General features: G+C 40.4%; 1 protein-coding gene across 1 annotated transcript in view; it reads right to left on the minus strand.

The window, feature by feature from the left end:
• NPEPPS (aminopeptidase puromycin sensitive) overlaps positions 1 to 16,645 on the minus strand; it is a 50,997-nt gene that overhangs the window by 1,817 nt on the left and 32,535 nt on the right. The window contains exons 11-22 of the mRNA XM_063425190.1: positions 15,208 to 15,312; positions 14,849 to 14,909; positions 14,049 to 14,158; positions 12,757 to 12,820; positions 11,150 to 11,289; positions 9,006 to 9,140; positions 5,092 to 5,311; positions 2,928 to 3,070; positions 2,561 to 2,617; positions 2,132 to 2,239; positions 829 to 984; positions 685 to 732 (exon numbers count right to left, since the gene is read on the minus strand). Coding sequence (XP_063281260.1) covers positions 685 to 732; positions 829 to 984; positions 2,132 to 2,239; positions 2,561 to 2,617; positions 2,928 to 3,070; positions 5,092 to 5,311; positions 9,006 to 9,140; positions 11,150 to 11,289; positions 12,757 to 12,820; positions 14,049 to 14,158; positions 14,849 to 14,909; positions 15,208 to 15,312 — 1,347 coding nt within the window. The remainder of the gene's footprint in view (positions 1 to 684; positions 733 to 828; positions 985 to 2,131; positions 2,240 to 2,560; positions 2,618 to 2,927; positions 3,071 to 5,091; positions 5,312 to 9,005; positions 9,141 to 11,149; positions 11,290 to 12,756; positions 12,821 to 14,048; positions 14,159 to 14,848; positions 14,910 to 15,207; positions 15,313 to 16,645) is intronic.

A 16,645-nucleotide genomic window follows, 5' to 3' on the forward strand; every position in this document is an offset into this window, starting at 1 on the left:
TCTCCCCTAAAAACTCAGGAATTTTCTTGGAAAGGAGCTGGGGTTTAATTAAGGGTGGTTTAATTAAGGGTGGTTTAATTAAGGGTGGTTTAATTAAGGGTGGTTTTCCTGCTCATTCTTTTGTAAAAAACATGATAAAAAATGAATTTTAACACAAAATTTCTCTGTAATTTCTCTGAAATCTTTACTAATTAAAGTCACTGAGTGATCAAAAGGACAAAGCCAGCTCAGGGCTCAGCTGACCTTTGGAATAAAAATTCCTTCTGAGTGTTTTCCTAACAGGAAAGTGCTAATTAACTAATTAACAGCCCTATTGTAAAGTTTCTTTTTCCAGGATTTTCTTGGAAAAATGTGGGGAAAGAATAAATGATGAAACCCACTCTGAGAGCTCTGCAAATGAGGGAAACTGGAATAATTCTGAATATTTCAAATTTTTCTCATTTGGGAGGCTCAAAGCTGCTGCCAAACTCTGCTGGGTTTTATCAAAGTCGAAATGAATGGAGCAGAAATGAGTGGAAAATCCAGATTATTTCCAAAATGCTGATTTAGGGCATTCCAAGAATATTTTATCCACCCTCAAGAGGGGCAGTTTGGGGACAGAACAACAAAACCCAGCGGGATTTGACTCTTCCAGCCACGTTTATCAGTAACTAATTAATAAATTCTTTAATTAAAACTCCTTACCTTCACTTCTGCAGCCATTTTATCATTTGCAAATCCATCCACTGTGAGCTGAAGGGGGCAAAAAAACCCAAAAAAACAACATTAAAGGTGAAATTCAACATTTCCAGCCCCACGCGTGAGGGAAGGGCTTAATTACCCACGTACCTTAATTAATCTGGATATTAAAAATCCACCTTGGTATCGATTATAAAGCTCCTCCCAGTTGTCCCTTAGGAATTTCCAGGCAGCTTTCCTGCCCTGCTTGCTGCCTCCAGCCACTCCTCCAATCACTGACACCGTGTCCTGGGGACGTACCTCTTCCTGGGGAGGGAATATTGAGAATATTCCACATTTTTCTAACAATTCCAGCACTTTCAGTTTCGGTTTTGGGCATTTTTGCACCAATTCTGTTGATTAAAGTGAGGTTTTTTACCCAAAAATTTAATGTACAACTCAAAGGTTGAAGGAAAAGCAAATAAAGGTCCAAATTTGGATCAATCTCAGTGAAATTTCTTTAATTTGGACCAGTCTCAGTCAAATTTTTCTTAATTTGGACCAATCTCAGACTTTTTTTTTAATTTGGACCAATCTCACTCAAATTTCTCTTGATTTGGACCAATCTCAGTCCAATTTCTCTTTAATTTGGACCAATCTCAGTCAAATTTCTCTTGATTTGGACCAATTTCACTCAAATTTTTCTTAATTTGGACCAATCTCACTCAAATTTCTCTTGATTTGGACCAATCTCAGTCCAATTTCTCTTTAATTACGACCAATCTCAGTCAAATTTTTCTTTAATTTGGACCAATCTCACTCAAATTTCTTAATTTGGACCAATCTCAGTCCAATTTCTCTTTAATTACGACCAATCTCAGTCAAATTTTTCTTTAATTTGGACCAATCTCACTCAAACTTTTCTTAATTTGGACCAATCTCACTCAAACTTTTCTTAATTTGGACCAATCTCACTCAAACTTTTCTTAATTTGGACCAATCTCAGACTTTTTAATTTGGATCAATCTCAAATTTTTCTAAATTTGGACCCATCTCACTCAAATTTTTCTTAATTTGGACCAATCTCAGACTTTTTTTTAAATTTGGAACAATCTCACTCAAATTTCTCTTAATTTGGACCCATCTCACTCAAATTTTTCTTAATTTGGACCAATCTCAGACTTTTTTTTTTAATTTGGACCAATCTCAGTCCAATTTCTCTTTAATTTGGCCCAAGTTCAATCAAATTTCTCTTTAATTTGGCCCAATTTCACTCAAATTTCTCTTTAATTTGGGAGCATCTCTCAGATTTTTCTGCACTCACACCCAGGACTCACCCAGGACTTCTCTTCATTTAGAACCAACTCGCTCAAGATTTTTCCTAATTTGGAATTTCCTCCCAAAAATCGGAATTTGGGACCCACGAAGGGAATTCCTGGCTAATTCCAGAGGGGAATTTTGGGCAGGAACTCACTGAAAGTGCAAAGGTGAGAACTTTTTGGATCAGTTCTGGCTGCGAGATGGCGCCGAGGACGCGCTCGATCCGGTTCTTCTCCTCCTGCATGTCGGCCTGCTTGTGCAGCTGTGGGGGAAACACGTCCAGATATCAATTAATCAACCCATTAATTAATTAATTCCATGCCTAATGAGCCCTCTGTCTGGGTGGCAGAACTGCTAATTACCCATCAAACCCAATCAGGGATAAATTGGCTGTTAATCCTGAGGAAGGCACCGGGGATAAATTGATTTTCACTGGTTTATAGAAAAAGGTAAAAGGGAAAAATTCCCAAGGGAATTTCACACCACGACCTGGGATTGGTGAAATTGGGGTTGGGTGTGGAGAAATCCCAGCCCAGAGGGATTTTTAGGGGGAAATTTGGGATTTTGGAGAGTGAGCACCCACCTTGAGCATGGTGTCCAGAGTGGAGCTGTCCCCGTGCTTCAGCACGGTCACGTAGACCTGGGAGAAAAGCAGGAATTACTTCAAAAAAACCCAAAAGAATCCTCAAAATATTAGAAATGCAGCAATTTATACAGAATTGGGTCGAAATTCCCACATCTGGAAGCACCAGCACTGCTCCCTCTGTGTCTTAACCCTGCATCTGCTTCAACCCTTCCACATTTTCCTCCATTTCAGGAAAATTTGGGCGATTCCAAAAGTGGGAAAAAACCACCAGGGATGGCAAAAAGAAGAAATCCCCGCCCTCCCCTCTTTGGAATAAACCCACCGAGGGGGTGGGGATGGATTTTGGGGACCTGCCAGGACCTACAGGACTCCTCAGGTCAGCGGACAGGACGTGCTTGCCCTCCACGTGCTCCTTGAAGCGGCGCCGCGCCTCCTCCAGCGTCGCCTTGTGCCCGGCCTTGCCCAGCCTGCCCAGGACCAGGCCCCTCAGCAGGGCATCCAGGTGGCCTAGGAGTGAGAAAAAATGGAAAAATGGGATTATTTGGGAATTTTCCCCAGTTTTCCCAAGACCAGGAGGGCATCTAGGTGGCCTAGGAGTGAGAAAGAATGGAAAAATTGGATTATTTGGGAGCTTTTCCCAAGACCAAACCCCTCAGGAGGGCATCTAGGTGGCCTAAAAGCAAGAAAAAATGGAAAAATTGGATTATTTGGGAATTTTTCCCAGTTTTCCCAGGACCAGGCCCCTCAGCAGGGCATCTAGGTGGCCTAAAACCAAGAAAGAATGGAAAAATTGGATTATTTGGGAGCTTTTCCCAAGACCAGACCCCTCAGCAGGGCATCTAGGTGGCCTAGGAGTGAGAAAGAATGGAAAAATTGGATTATTTGGGAATTTTCCCCAGTTTTCCCAAGACCAGACCCCTCAGGAGAGCATCTAGGTGGCCTAAAAGCAAGAAAAAATGGAAAAATGGGATTATTTGGGAATTTTTCCCAGTTTTCCCAAGACCAGGAGGGAATCTAGGTGGTCTAGGAGCAAGAAAGAATGGAAAAATTGGATTATTTGGGAATTTTCCCAAACCAGACCCCTCAGCAGGGCATCCAGGTGGCCTAAAAGCAAGAAAAAATGGAAAAATTGGATTATTTGGGAGCTTTCCCCAGTTTTCTCAAGACCAGGAGGGCATCTAGGTGGCCTAAAAGCGAGAAAAAATGGAAAAAATGGATTATTTGGGAATTTTTCCCAGTTTTCCCAAGACCAGGAGGGAATCTAGGTGGCCTAAAAGCAAGAAAGAATGGAAAAAATTGGATTATTTGGGAATTTTTCCCAAGACCAGACCCCTCAGGAGGGCATCTAGGTGGCCTAGGAGCAAGAAAAAATGGAAAAATGGGATTATTTGGGAATTTTTCCCAGTTTTCCCAAGACCAGGAGGGAATCTAGGTGGCCTAGGAGTGAGAAAGAATGGAAAAATGGGATTATTTCCCAGCAGATTCCCTCCACCAAATCCCTGATGCTTTATTCCCAACCCCACAATTGAATTTCCCATCAGATTTCCCCATTAAATCCCTGATTTTTTGACACAACATTCCCACATCCAAAATTGAATTTCCCAACAGTTTCCCCCCCAAATCCCTGATTTATTGACACAAAATTCCCAACTGAATTTCCCATCAGATTCCCCTTTAAATCCCTGATTTATTGACACAAGATTCCCAACCCCAGAACTGACTTTCCCAGCAGTTTCCCCCCTAAATCCCTGATTTACTGACACAGGATTCCCTCATCCAAAATTGAATTTCCCAGCAGATTTCCCCTTAAATCTCTGATTTGTTGACACAACATTCCCAACCCCACACCTGAATTTCCCATCAGATTTTCCCCCTAAATCCCTGATTTACTGACACAATATTCCCAAATCCAAAACTGAATTTCCCAACATTTTTCCATCCTAAATCCCTGATTTAGTTCCACAAGATCCCCAACCCCACACCTGAATTTCCCATCAGATTTTCCCCCTAAATCCCTGATTTTTTGACACAACATTCCCAACCCCACACCTGAATTTCCCATCAGATTTTCCCCCTAAATCCCTGATTTATTGACACAACATTCCCACATCCAAAACTGAATTTCCCATCAGATTTCCCCTTAAATCTCTGATTTGTTGACACAAGATTTCCACATCCATAACTGAATTTCCTATCAGATTTCCCCCCAATCCCTGATTTATTGACACAAAATTCCCAACCCACACCTGAATTTCCCAACATTTTTCCATCCCAAATCCCTGATTTAGTTCCACAAGATCCCCAACCCCACACCTGAATTTCCCACCATTTTTCCATCCTAAATCCCTGATTTTCTGACACAAGATCCCCAACCCCACACCTGAATTTCCCACCATTTTTCCCCCTAAATCCCTGATTTTTTGACACAACATTCCCACACCCAAACCCGAATCCCCCACCCGTTTTCCCCCCCAAACCCCCTTTGATCCCCCTCCCGGAGCCCCCCAGCCCCGGCAGATCTTCCCCACCCTCTCCAGGTTTGGGGTCCCAGCCCAGCCTGTCCCCGATGGGCGAGAAGACGTCTCTGACGAAGGCCTGGATGTCGTCGTGGAAATCCGTGTGCGACAGGAGCGTGCCCAGGATGCCCAGGTTGCAGCTCAGGTCGCTCCACACGGTGTAGTTGGGCTCGTTCACGAACGCTTCCATCACCTTCAGCACCTCCACGGTGCCGATGATCCCGGCTCGGGCCTGGAGGGAGGCAGGAAAATTGGGATTTGTCCTGGGTTTTTAGCAGGTTGAGGTTTGGTTGGTTGGTTTGCTTTGATTGCGAGGGATTTTGCAGAAATGCTGGGGGGTTTTAGCGAATTCCAAGGGATTTTGATCTAATCCTGCAAGATTTTCTCCAATCCTGCAAGATTTTCTCCAATTCCGAGGGATTTTGCTCTAATCCTGCAAGATTTTCACCAATCCTGCAATATTTTCTCCAATTCCAAGGGATTTTGCCCTAATCCTGCAAGATTTTCTCCAATCCTGCAAGATTTTCTCCAATTCCAAGGGATTTTGCCCTAATCCTGCAAGATTTTCTCCAATCCTGCAAGATTTTCTCCAATTCCAAAGGATTTTGCACAAATGCTGGGGGATTTTAGACAAATTCCAAGGGATTTTGCCCTAATCCTGCAAGATTTTCACCAATCCTGCAAGATTTTCTCCAATTCCAAGGGATTTTGCCCTAATCCTGGGGGATTTTACCCAATCCCGAGGGATTTTGCACGAGTGCTGGGGGATTTTACCCAATTCCAAGGGATTTTGCACAAATCCTGGGGGGTTTTAGCCAATCCTGAGGGATTTTGCCCTAATCCTGGGGGATTTTACCCAATCCCGAGGGATTTTACACAAATCCTGGGGGGTTTTAGCCAAATTCCAAGGGATTTTGCTCTAATCCTGGGGGATTTTACCCAATCCCGAGGGATTTTGCACTAATCCTGCAAGATTTTCCCCAATCCCGAGGGATTTGCCCTAATCCTGAGGGATTTTAACCAATCCCAAGGGATTTTGCACAAATGCTGGGGGATTTTACCCAATCCCGAAGGATTTTGCCCTAATCCTGCAAGATTTTCTCCAATTCCAAGGGATTTTGCCCTAATCCTGGGGGATTTTACCCAATCCTGAGGGATTTTGCCCTAATCCTGGGGGATTTTACCCAATCCCGAGGGATTTTACACAAATCCTGGGGGATTTTACCCAATCCCAAAGGATTTTGCCCTAATCCTGGGGGATTTTACCCAATCCCGAGGGATTTTGCACAAATCCTACGGGATTTTAACCAGTCCCGAGGGATTTGCCCTAATCCTGGGGGATTTTACCCAATCCCGAAGGATTTTGCCCTAATCCTGCAAGATTTTCTCCAATTCCAAGGGATTTTGCCCTAATCCTGGGGGATTTTACCCAATCCCGAGGGATTTTGCACGAGTGCTGGGGGATTTTACCCAATTCCAAGGGATTTTGCACAAATCCTGGGGGGTTTTAGCCAATCCTGAGGGATTTTGCCCTAATCCTGGGGGATTTTACCCAATCCCGAGGGATTTTACACAAATCCTGGGGGGTTTTAGCCAAATTCCAAGGGATTTTGCTCTAATCCTGGGGGATTTTACCCAATCCCGAGGGATTTTGCACAAATGCTGGGGGGTTTTAGCCAAATTCCAAGGGATTTTGCTCTAATCCTGGGGGATTTTCCCCAATCCTGAGGGATTTTGCCCTAATCCTGAGGGATTTTTCTCTATCCTAGGGGATTTTGCCCCAGTTCTAGAAGATTGTGCCCCGATTCCAAGGGATTTTGCCCCGATCCCAAGGGATTTTCTCTATCCTAGGGGATTTTGCCCCAATCCCAAAGAATTTTGCCCCAGTCCCAGGGAATTCTGCCCCAATTCCAGGGGGGATTCTGCCCCAATCCTGGCAGGATTTTCCCCAATCCCAGCGGATTTTTCCCCAATCCCAGGGTGGATTTTCCCCATTCCCAGGATGGATTTTCCCCAATCCCAGGGTGGATTTTCCCCAATCCCAGGGTATTTTTCCCCAATCCCAGGGTGGATTTTCCCCAATCCTAGTGAGGAATTTCCCCAATCCCAGGGTGGATTTTCCCCAATCCCAGGGAGGATTTTCCCCAATCCCAGGGTGGATTTTCCCCAATCCTTGGGCAGATTTTCCCCATTCCCAGGATGGATTTTCCCCAATCCCAGGGTGGATTTTCCCCAGTCCCAGGGTGGATTTTCCCCAATCCCAGGATGGATTTTCCCCAATCCCAGGGTGGATTTTCCCCAGTCCCAGAGCAGATTTTCCCCAATCCCAGGGTGGATTTTCCCCAATCCCAGAGCAGATTTTCCCCAATCCCAGGGCAGATTTTCCCCAATCCCAGGGTGGATTTTCCCCAATCCCAGGATGGATTTTCCCCAATCCCAGGATGGATTTTCCCCAATCCCAGGGTGGATTTTCCCCATTCCCAGGGTGGATTTTCCCCAATCCCAGCGAGGATTTTCCCCAATCCCAGGGTGGATTTTTCCCCAATCCAGGGTGGATTTTCCCCAATCCCAGGGTGGATTTTCCCCAATCCCAGGGTGGATTTTCCCCAATCCCAGGGTGGATTTTTCCCCAATCCAGGGTGGATTTTCCCCAATCCCAGGGTGGATTTTCCCCAATCCCAGGATGGATTTTCCCCAATCCCAGGGTGGATTTTCCCCAATCCCAGGGTGGATTTTCCCCAATCCCAGGGTGGATTTTCCCCATTCCCAGGGTGGATTTTCCCCAATCCCAGGGCGGATTTTGCCCCAATCCCAGGATGGATTTTCCCCAATCCTGGGGCAGATTTTCCCCAATCCCAGGGTGGATTTTCCCCAATCCCAGCGAGGATTTTCCCCAATCCCAGCGAGGATTTTCCCCAATCCCAGGGTGGATTTTCCCCAGTTCCAGGGTGGATTTTCCCCAGTCCCAGGATGGATTTTCCCCATTCCCAGGGCGGTTTTCCCCAATCCCAGGGTGGATTTTCCCCAATCCCAGGATGGATTTTCCCCAATCCCAGGGCGGTTTTCCCCAATCCCAGGATGGATTTTCCCCAATCCCAGGGTGGATTTTCCCCAATCCCAGGGTGGATTTTCCCCAGTCCTGGGGCAGATTTTTCCCCAATCTCAGGGAGGATTTTCCCCAGTCCCAGGGCAGATTTTCCCCAATCCCAGGGCGGATTTTCCCCAATCCCAGGGTGGATTTTCCCCATTCCCAGGATGGATTTTCCCCAATTCCAGGGTGGATTTTGTCCCAGTCCCAGGGCAGACTTCACCCCAATCCTGGGGAGGATTTCACCCCAATCCCAGGATGGATTTTCCCCAATCCCAGGGTGGATTTTCCCCAATCCCAGGGTGGATCTTCCCCATTCCCAGGGTGGATTTTCCCCAATCCCAGGCTGGATTTTCCCCAATCCCAGGATGGATTTTTCCCCATTCCCAGGGTGGATTTTCCCCAATCCCAGGCTGGATTTTCCCCAGTTCCAGGGTGGATTTTCCCCAATCCAAGGGTGGATTTTCCCCAATCCCAGGGTGGATTTTCCCCAATCCCAGGATGGATTTTCCCCAGTCCCAGGGTGGATTTTCCCCAGTCCCAGGGTGGATTTTCCCCAATCCCAGGATGGATTTTTCCCCAGTCCCAGGGTGGATTTTCCCCAATCCCAGGGTGGATTTTCCCCAATCCCAGGATGGATTTTCCCCAGTTCCAGGGTGGATTTTCCCCAATCCCAGGATGGATTTTCCCCAGTTCCAGGGTGGATTTTCCCCATTCCCAGGGTGGATTTCCCCCATTCCCAGGGTGGATTTTCCCCAATCCCAGGGTGGATTTTCCCCAATCCCAGGGTGGATTTTCCCCAATCCCAGGGCAGATTTTCCCCATTCCCAGGGCTCACCAGGGAGAAGAGGTCGTTCTGCAGCCCCAGCCTGTCCACGGGAGGCAGGGACAGGTCCTTGATGGCCGGGATGAGGCTCTCCAGCATGGCCGGGCTGTACTGGGTGCGGTAAAACCCCACCGTGCCCAGGTTCAGCTGCAAACCAGCACAAAAAAACTGCTCAGCACCACAAAATGCCACATTTTATATGTGTTTTTATCTAAAATATATCCTATGTTTAAGTGCATTTAAGTAAGATTTATTTTATATATAGATATTCAGATAAAATGTCATTTATTGTTAAATATATCTATTTTTATCTAAAATATATTGTATGTTTAAGTGCAATTAAATAAGATTTATGTTTAGATATTTACATAAAATATCATTTATTGTTATATATATATGTATTTTTATCTAAAATATATCCTATGTTTATGGGCATTTAAATAAGATTTATTTTATGTTTAGGTATTTAGATAAAATGTCATTTATTGTCAGCACACAAACAGCACAAAAAAACTGCTCAGCACCACAAAATGTGGTATTTTATAGGTATTTTTATCTAAAATATATCCTATGTTTAAGTGCATTTAAGAAAGATTTATGTTATGTTTAGGTATTTAGATAAAATGTCATTTATTGTCAGCACAAAACCCACAAAAACAGCACAAAGTCAAAAGTTAGGAGCACAAAATGGCACATTTTATATGTGTTTTTATCTAAAATATATCCTATGTTTAAGTGCATTTAAGTAAGATTTATTTTATATATAGATATTCAGATAAAATGTCATTTATTGTTATATATATATGTATTTTTATCTAAAATATATTGTACGTTTAAGTGCAATTAAATAAGATTTATGTTTAGATATTTAGATAAAGTATCATTTATTGTTATATATATATGTATTTTTATCTAAAATATATCCTATGTTTATGGGCACTTAAGTAAGATTTATTTTATATATAGATATTTAGATAAAATGTCATTTATTGTCAGCACAAAAACCACAAAAACAGCACAAAGTCAAAAGTTAGGAGCACAAAATGGCACATTTTATATCTGTTTTTATCTAAAATATATCCTATGTTTAGGTATATTTAAATAAGATTTATTTTATGTTTAGATATTTAGATAAAATGTCATTTATTGTCAGGAGAAAAAGAGCTCAAAGTCAAAAGTTAGGAGCACAAAATGTGATATTTTATATGTGTTTTTATCTAAAATATATCCTATGTTTACGTGTATTTAAATAAGATTTGTTTTATGTTTAGATATTTAGATAAAATGTCATTTATTGTCAGCACACAAACAGCACAAAAAAACTGCTCAGCACCACAAAATGTGGTATTTTATAGGTATTTTTATCTAAAATATATCCTATGTTTATGGGCATTTAAGTAAGATTTATTTTATATATAGATATTCAGATAAAATGTCATTTATTGTTATATATATATGTATTTTTATCTAAAATATATCGTATGTTTAAGTGCATTTAAGTAAGATTTATATATAGATATTTAGATAAAATATCACTTATTGTTATATATACATATATGTATTTTTATCTAAAATATATCCTATGTTTATGGGCATTTAAATAAGATTTATTTTATATATAGATATTTAGATAAAATGTCATTTATTGTCAGTACACAAACAGCACAAAGTCACAAGTTAGGAGCACAAAATGTGGTGTTTTATATGCGTTTTCATCTAAAATATATCCTATATTTATGTGTATTTAAATAAGATTTATTTTATATATAGATATTTAGATAAAATGTCATTTATTGTTATATATATATGTATTTTTATCTAAAATATATCCTATGTTTATGGGCATTTAAATAAGATTTATTTTATGTTTAGATATTTAGATAAAATGTCATTTATTGTCAACACAAAAACAGCACAAAGCAACTGGTTAGGGGCAAAAAATGTCATTTTTTATATGTATTTTTATCTAAAATAGATCTTGTTTCTGTGTATTTAAATAAGATTTATTTTATGTTTAGATATTTAGATAAAATGTCATTTATTGTCAGCACAAAAACAGCACAGAGTCACAAGTTAGGAGTATAAAATGTCACATTTTCTATCTGTTTTTATCTAAATAAAAGAGAGAAGAGAAAAATGAAATTTTCAGGGCTCACCTTGACCCACTGCTCTGGTTTGGTGTCCTTTAACACCACGGTGAGCTCGGGTTTGTCCATCAGAATCTGAATTTTGGCACACGTGGGGTCCTCGCTCGTGCAAATACTGATGGGCACCATCCACATGGGGAAATCCTCCCCTGGAAAAGAGGGAAAATCAGGAATTAGGGAAAAAAAATGTGTAAAAAACCACTCAGGAACAAAGATCAAATCTGCAGGTTCAGCACTGAAAACGAAATTGGAAAATAAAAGCCTGAATATGAAATGTCAGGTAAAAATCTGAGGGAAAATGTCAATTTTAGAGTAAAAATCTGAGGGAAAATATCAATTTTAGAGTAAAAATCTGAGGGAAAATGTGTCAGTTTTAGAGGTAAAAATCTGAGGGGAAAATGTCAATTTTAGAGTAAAATCTGAGGAAAATGTCAGTTGTAGAGTAAAAATCTGAGAAAAAATGTCAATTTTAGAGTAAAAATCTGAGGAAAAATGTCACTTTTAGAGTAAAAATCTGAGGGAAAATGTCAATTTTAGAGTAAAAATCTGAGGGAAAATGTCAATTTTAGAGTAAAAATCTGAGGGGAAATGTCAATTTTCAAGGTCAAAATTGGAGGGAAAATGTCAGTTTTAATCTAAAGTAAAATGTCAGTTTTAGAGGTAAAATATCTAAGGAAAATGACAACTTTATAGCTGTGGTTTGCCCATCAAAATCTGAATTTTGGTACAGGTGGGGTTCTTGTTCATGCAAATACTGATGGGCACCATCCACATGGGGAAATCCTCCCCTGGAAAAGAGGGAAAATCAGGAATTAGGGAAAAAAAAAGTGTAAAAAATCACTCAGGAACAAAGATCAAATCTGCAGGTTCAGCACTGAAAATGAAATTAGAAAATAAAAGGCCTGAATATGAAATGTTGGTTCTTAGAGGTAAAAATCTGAGAGGAAATGTCACTTTTAGAGCAAAAATGTGAGGAAAAATGTCACTTCTAAAGTAAAAATCTGAGGGAAAATGTGTCAGTTTTAGAGCAAAAATCTGAGGGAAAATGTCACTTTTAGAGTAAAAATCTGAGGGAAAAATTGTCAGTTTTAGAGCAAAAATCTGAGGGAAAACATTAGTTTCCCTCAGATTAGTTAGTTTTAAAGTAAAAATCTGAGGGAAAATATCAATTTTAGAAGTAAAAATCTGAGGGAAAATTACAGTTTTAGAGTTAAAATCCCCAAAATCTTTACATCAACTTTCAAGCCAAACATTTTAATTTAGATAAGCACGGAAGGTGAGTGGAATCAGCGGTGGCTCCTGCCTGAGGGGTTTTTATTTCATTTATTTCAGCACTCCCCAAAACAGCTGCTCCCCAGCCTCTCAGAGGGCCTAAAAATTGATATATCTGAAGGAATTCTGAGCCAAGGAATGCCAGGATATGGAAATTATTGAAATTATGGAAATCCAACCTTGGATTTCCTCAGGTTTTCCCACCTGGATCCAGGCACAGCACAGGCCTGGGGCTGTTTCAGCTCCCAAAATTGCTGCTTTTTGGATAAAAAGCAACAAAACCCAACAATATCCCTTCATAATTTAAATATTTTGTGGTTCTGTGCCCACCCCATTCCTCTTACCTGTATATGGTCCACTGGCACAGAATTTCTTCTGGACCAACTTCAACACTTTGTCATCTTCTTGCTGAGGGAAAAAAATTTTTAAAAGAAGAAAAATTTGCAATAAAATGAGAAAAGGAGATTATTAGCACATTTAATTGCAGTCTCTGCATGTAATGCCCTCTGTTTCATGGAATAATTTGGGTTTTTTCCCCTCAGAAAAAGGCAGAGCACAAATCCCTGTTTGAACAGGCCTGGCCTGGATTTGCTGCCTGACTCCAGGCCCTGATCCTGCAATCCTGTGGAATAAACATAATTGGAATTATTCCCTTCCCCCTCCTACAAACAATTCCCACACGCAGCAAAATCAGCAAACTCCAGGGATCCAGGGAATTTTGGGATGAATCCACAGGGATTTGGCACCTCCCTCATGTCAGAAGCAGAGGTTTGCCCACACAGAGCCACCCCTGACCCATGGGAATGCTCAAAATCAGGGAATTTTATTCAATTTGATCTGAAATTAAGGCACAATTCCATTTTTATTACCCCTCATCAGGGAGTATTGTTCAATTTGATCCAAAACTAAGGCATAATTTCATTTTTACCACCCCTGACCCAAAGGAATTCTCAAAATCAGGAAATATTGTTCAATTTGACCCCAAATTAAGGCACAATTCCATTTTTATTACCCCTCATCAGGGAATATTGTTCAATTTGACCCCAAATTAAGGCATAATTCTATTTTTACCACCCCCTGACCCAAAGAAATGCGCAAAATCAGGGAATATTGCTCAATTTGATCCAAGATTAAGGCATAATTCCATTTTTATCACCCCTGACCCAAAGGAATGCTCAAAATCAGGGAATATTGTTCAATTTGATCCAAAATTAAGGCATAATTCCATTTTTACCACCCCTAATCTAAGGGAATGTTCAAAATCAGGAAATATTGTTCATTTTGATCCAAAATTAAGGCATAATTCCATTTTTACCGCCCCATATCCAACAGAATGCTCAAAATCAGGGATATTGTTCAATTTGTTCTGAAATTAAGGCACAATTCCATTTTTACCACCCCTGACCCAAAGGAATGCTCAAAATCAGGGAATATTGTTCAATTTGATCAGAAATTAAGGCACAATTCCATTTTTACCACCTCTGACCCAAAGGAATGCTCAAAATCAGGGAATATTCAATTTGATCTGAAATTAAGGCACAATTCCATTTTTATTACCCCTGACCGAAAGGAATGCTCAAAAATCAGGAAATATTATTCAATTTGATCCAAAATGAAGGCATAATTCCATTTTTACCTGCTCAGCCTCCACGTAAATGAGTGGAAATCCCATCTGTTTGGTCCACGTGTTCATCACAGCAGCAATGGGTTTGCCACTGGCTTTTTCCAGGCTTTCCCAGAGATCCTCTGTGGGAGAAAAGAATTTGAATTATTTGAGACAGGATAGGGAAAGTTGGGTTTTACTCAACCTTTTACACTTTTGTGTTTTATTGAAATTTAACAGATGACAGGCAAAAAAAATTGGAAATAGTTTAAACCTCCTCAAGGAGAAGAGAGGGGAGAAGCAGCTTCTTCACTACTAAAAAACCCCAATCAATACACATTGTGATACAAAAATTAACATTAAATATTCAAAAATAACATAGTTTCTCTTTAGTTTTTTTAATGTATTATGTCAAAAATCGCTGAGCAAACACCACAAATTGGATTTGGCTGATTGAGTTTTGATGAACTCACTTCCAGATTTGTACCTGATGCACAAAAATAAAAGGTTTAAAAGCAAAAATATCAGACTTTGACCTGTTTAATCAAAGGATCAATACTGCAAAAGGCTCTCTTGGCAAACCAAAGAATATTTGTAAATTATACATTATGCATTATTTATAATTTATATTATATAAATTATATATTTGTAACCATGATAAGTGGTTACTCAGCCCTTGCAGATAACCTCAGCCACAGATTCCAGGGACAGAAAATCCCCAGGGATGCTGAATTTTGGGAAAAAAACCAGGAATTTCCTGGATTTTCAATTTTCTCAGGTGAAAAACCAGAAGTTTTGAGTTCAGAAATGACTTTTCTGCCCATCCCAATTACCTGTGGCAGCGTTCCTCTGCTGGAACTTGGTCAGGTACAGATTCATTCCTTTCCGAAAATCCTGGGAATACAAAAATGGAAATGTCAGAGAGTTTTCCTGTCCTCCCTCTGCTCTAAATTTATCCCCAGCAATCAGGCAAGGAATCTTTAAAATCACTAATTTCTTCCATATTTCTGATTATCTCGTTTTTTCTGAGTTAAATTCAAACAGAGCTTGAAGTGAAGAAATTTTCGGAACAACTTAATTTTTTTTTTAAACCCCGAGAAATTTTAGCTGTAAAAAAACGCCTTGAAAATCTCCACCCAAGTAAATTTAGCTGTAAAAAATTCAAAAACACCCTGAAAATCTCCATTTTTACCTCGTCCCCAATGTAGTCGTGCAGCATGCGGATGACAGAGGCGCCCTTGCTGTAGGAAATGGCATCGAATATTTCATCCACCTCGGAGGGATGGCCCACACTGACCTGGGGGAAGCACGACAACACCCTGAGAGAAGGATTTGGGCTGCCAAAAAATCGGATTTTTGCACGTGGCAGTGTTTTAGAGGTGAAAATCTGAGGGGAAATGTCAGGTTTAGTATGAAAATCTGAGGGAAAATGTCAGTTTTAGAGGTGAAATCTGTGGTAAAATCAGTTTTAGAGCTGAAATCTGAGGGGAAAATCTGTGGTAAAATCAGTTCTCGAGATGAAAATCTGAGGGGAATGTCAGTTTTAGAGGTGAAAATCTGAGGGGAAATTTCAGTTTTAGTATGAAAATCTGAGGGGAAATGTCAGTTTTAGTATGAAAATCTGAGGGAAAATGTCAGTTTTAGAGGTGAAATCTGAGGGGAAATGTCAGTTTTAGTATGAAAATCTGAGGGAAAATCAGTTTTAGAGGTGAAAATCTGAGGGGAAATGTCAGTTTTAGTATGAAAATCTGAGGGAAAATGTCAGTTTTAGAGCTGAAATCTGAGGGAAAATGTCAGTTTTAGAATGAAAATCTGAGGGAAAATGTCCATTTTAGAGGTGAAAATCTGAGGGAAAATGTCAATTTGAGTATGAAAATCTGAGGGAAAATCAGTTTTAGAGGTGAAAATCTGAGGGAAAATGTCAGTTTTAGTATGAAAATCTGAGGGGAAAATCAATTTTAGAGGTGACAATCTGTGGTAAAATCAGTTCTGGAGATGAAAATCTGAGGGGAAATGTCAGTTTTAGAATGAAAATCTGAAGGAAAATGTCAGTTTTAGAGCTGAAAATCTGACGGAAAATCAGTTTTAGTATGAAAATCTGGGGGAAAATCTGTTTTAGAGATGAAAATCTGAGGGAAAATGTCAGTTTTAGGTTTGAAAATCTGAGGGAAAATCACTTTTAGGTTTGAAAATCTGAGGGAAAATGTCAGTTTTAGAGGTGAAAATCTGAGGGAAAATCAGTTTTAGAGATGAAAATCTGAGGGAAAATGTCAGTTTTAGGTTTGAAAATCTGAGGGAAAAATCAGTTTTAGAGGTGAAAATCTGAAGGATTCTTTTCTCCTCAAGAATCCACTGCTGGACAGCGAGCAAGACATGCTCAGAGAATAAATCCCTCTAAAATGCCCTACTGGACAAGTGCATTTCCCAAAATTTATTTCACCAAAAAATAAAACATTAGAATCCCTAGGAATTAGAATCCTGAGGAATTAGAATCCTGAGGAATTAGAATCCTGAGGAATTAGATCTCTAGAATTAAAAGGGAATTTTTGGGGGACACAGCCCCTCAGGCAGAGCAGAACCCACCGCGCTTCGCTCAGCGGCGACCCCAAAATTCCCTTTTTAATTCCAGG

The sequence above is a fragment of the Prinia subflava genome, unplaced genomic scaffold, assembly GCF_021018805.1.
Source record: "Prinia subflava isolate CZ2003 ecotype Zambia unplaced genomic scaffold, Cam_Psub_1.2 scaffold_58_NEW, whole genome shotgun sequence".
NCBI classification, from domain to species: domain Eukaryota; kingdom Metazoa; phylum Chordata; class Aves; order Passeriformes; family Cisticolidae; genus Prinia; species Prinia subflava.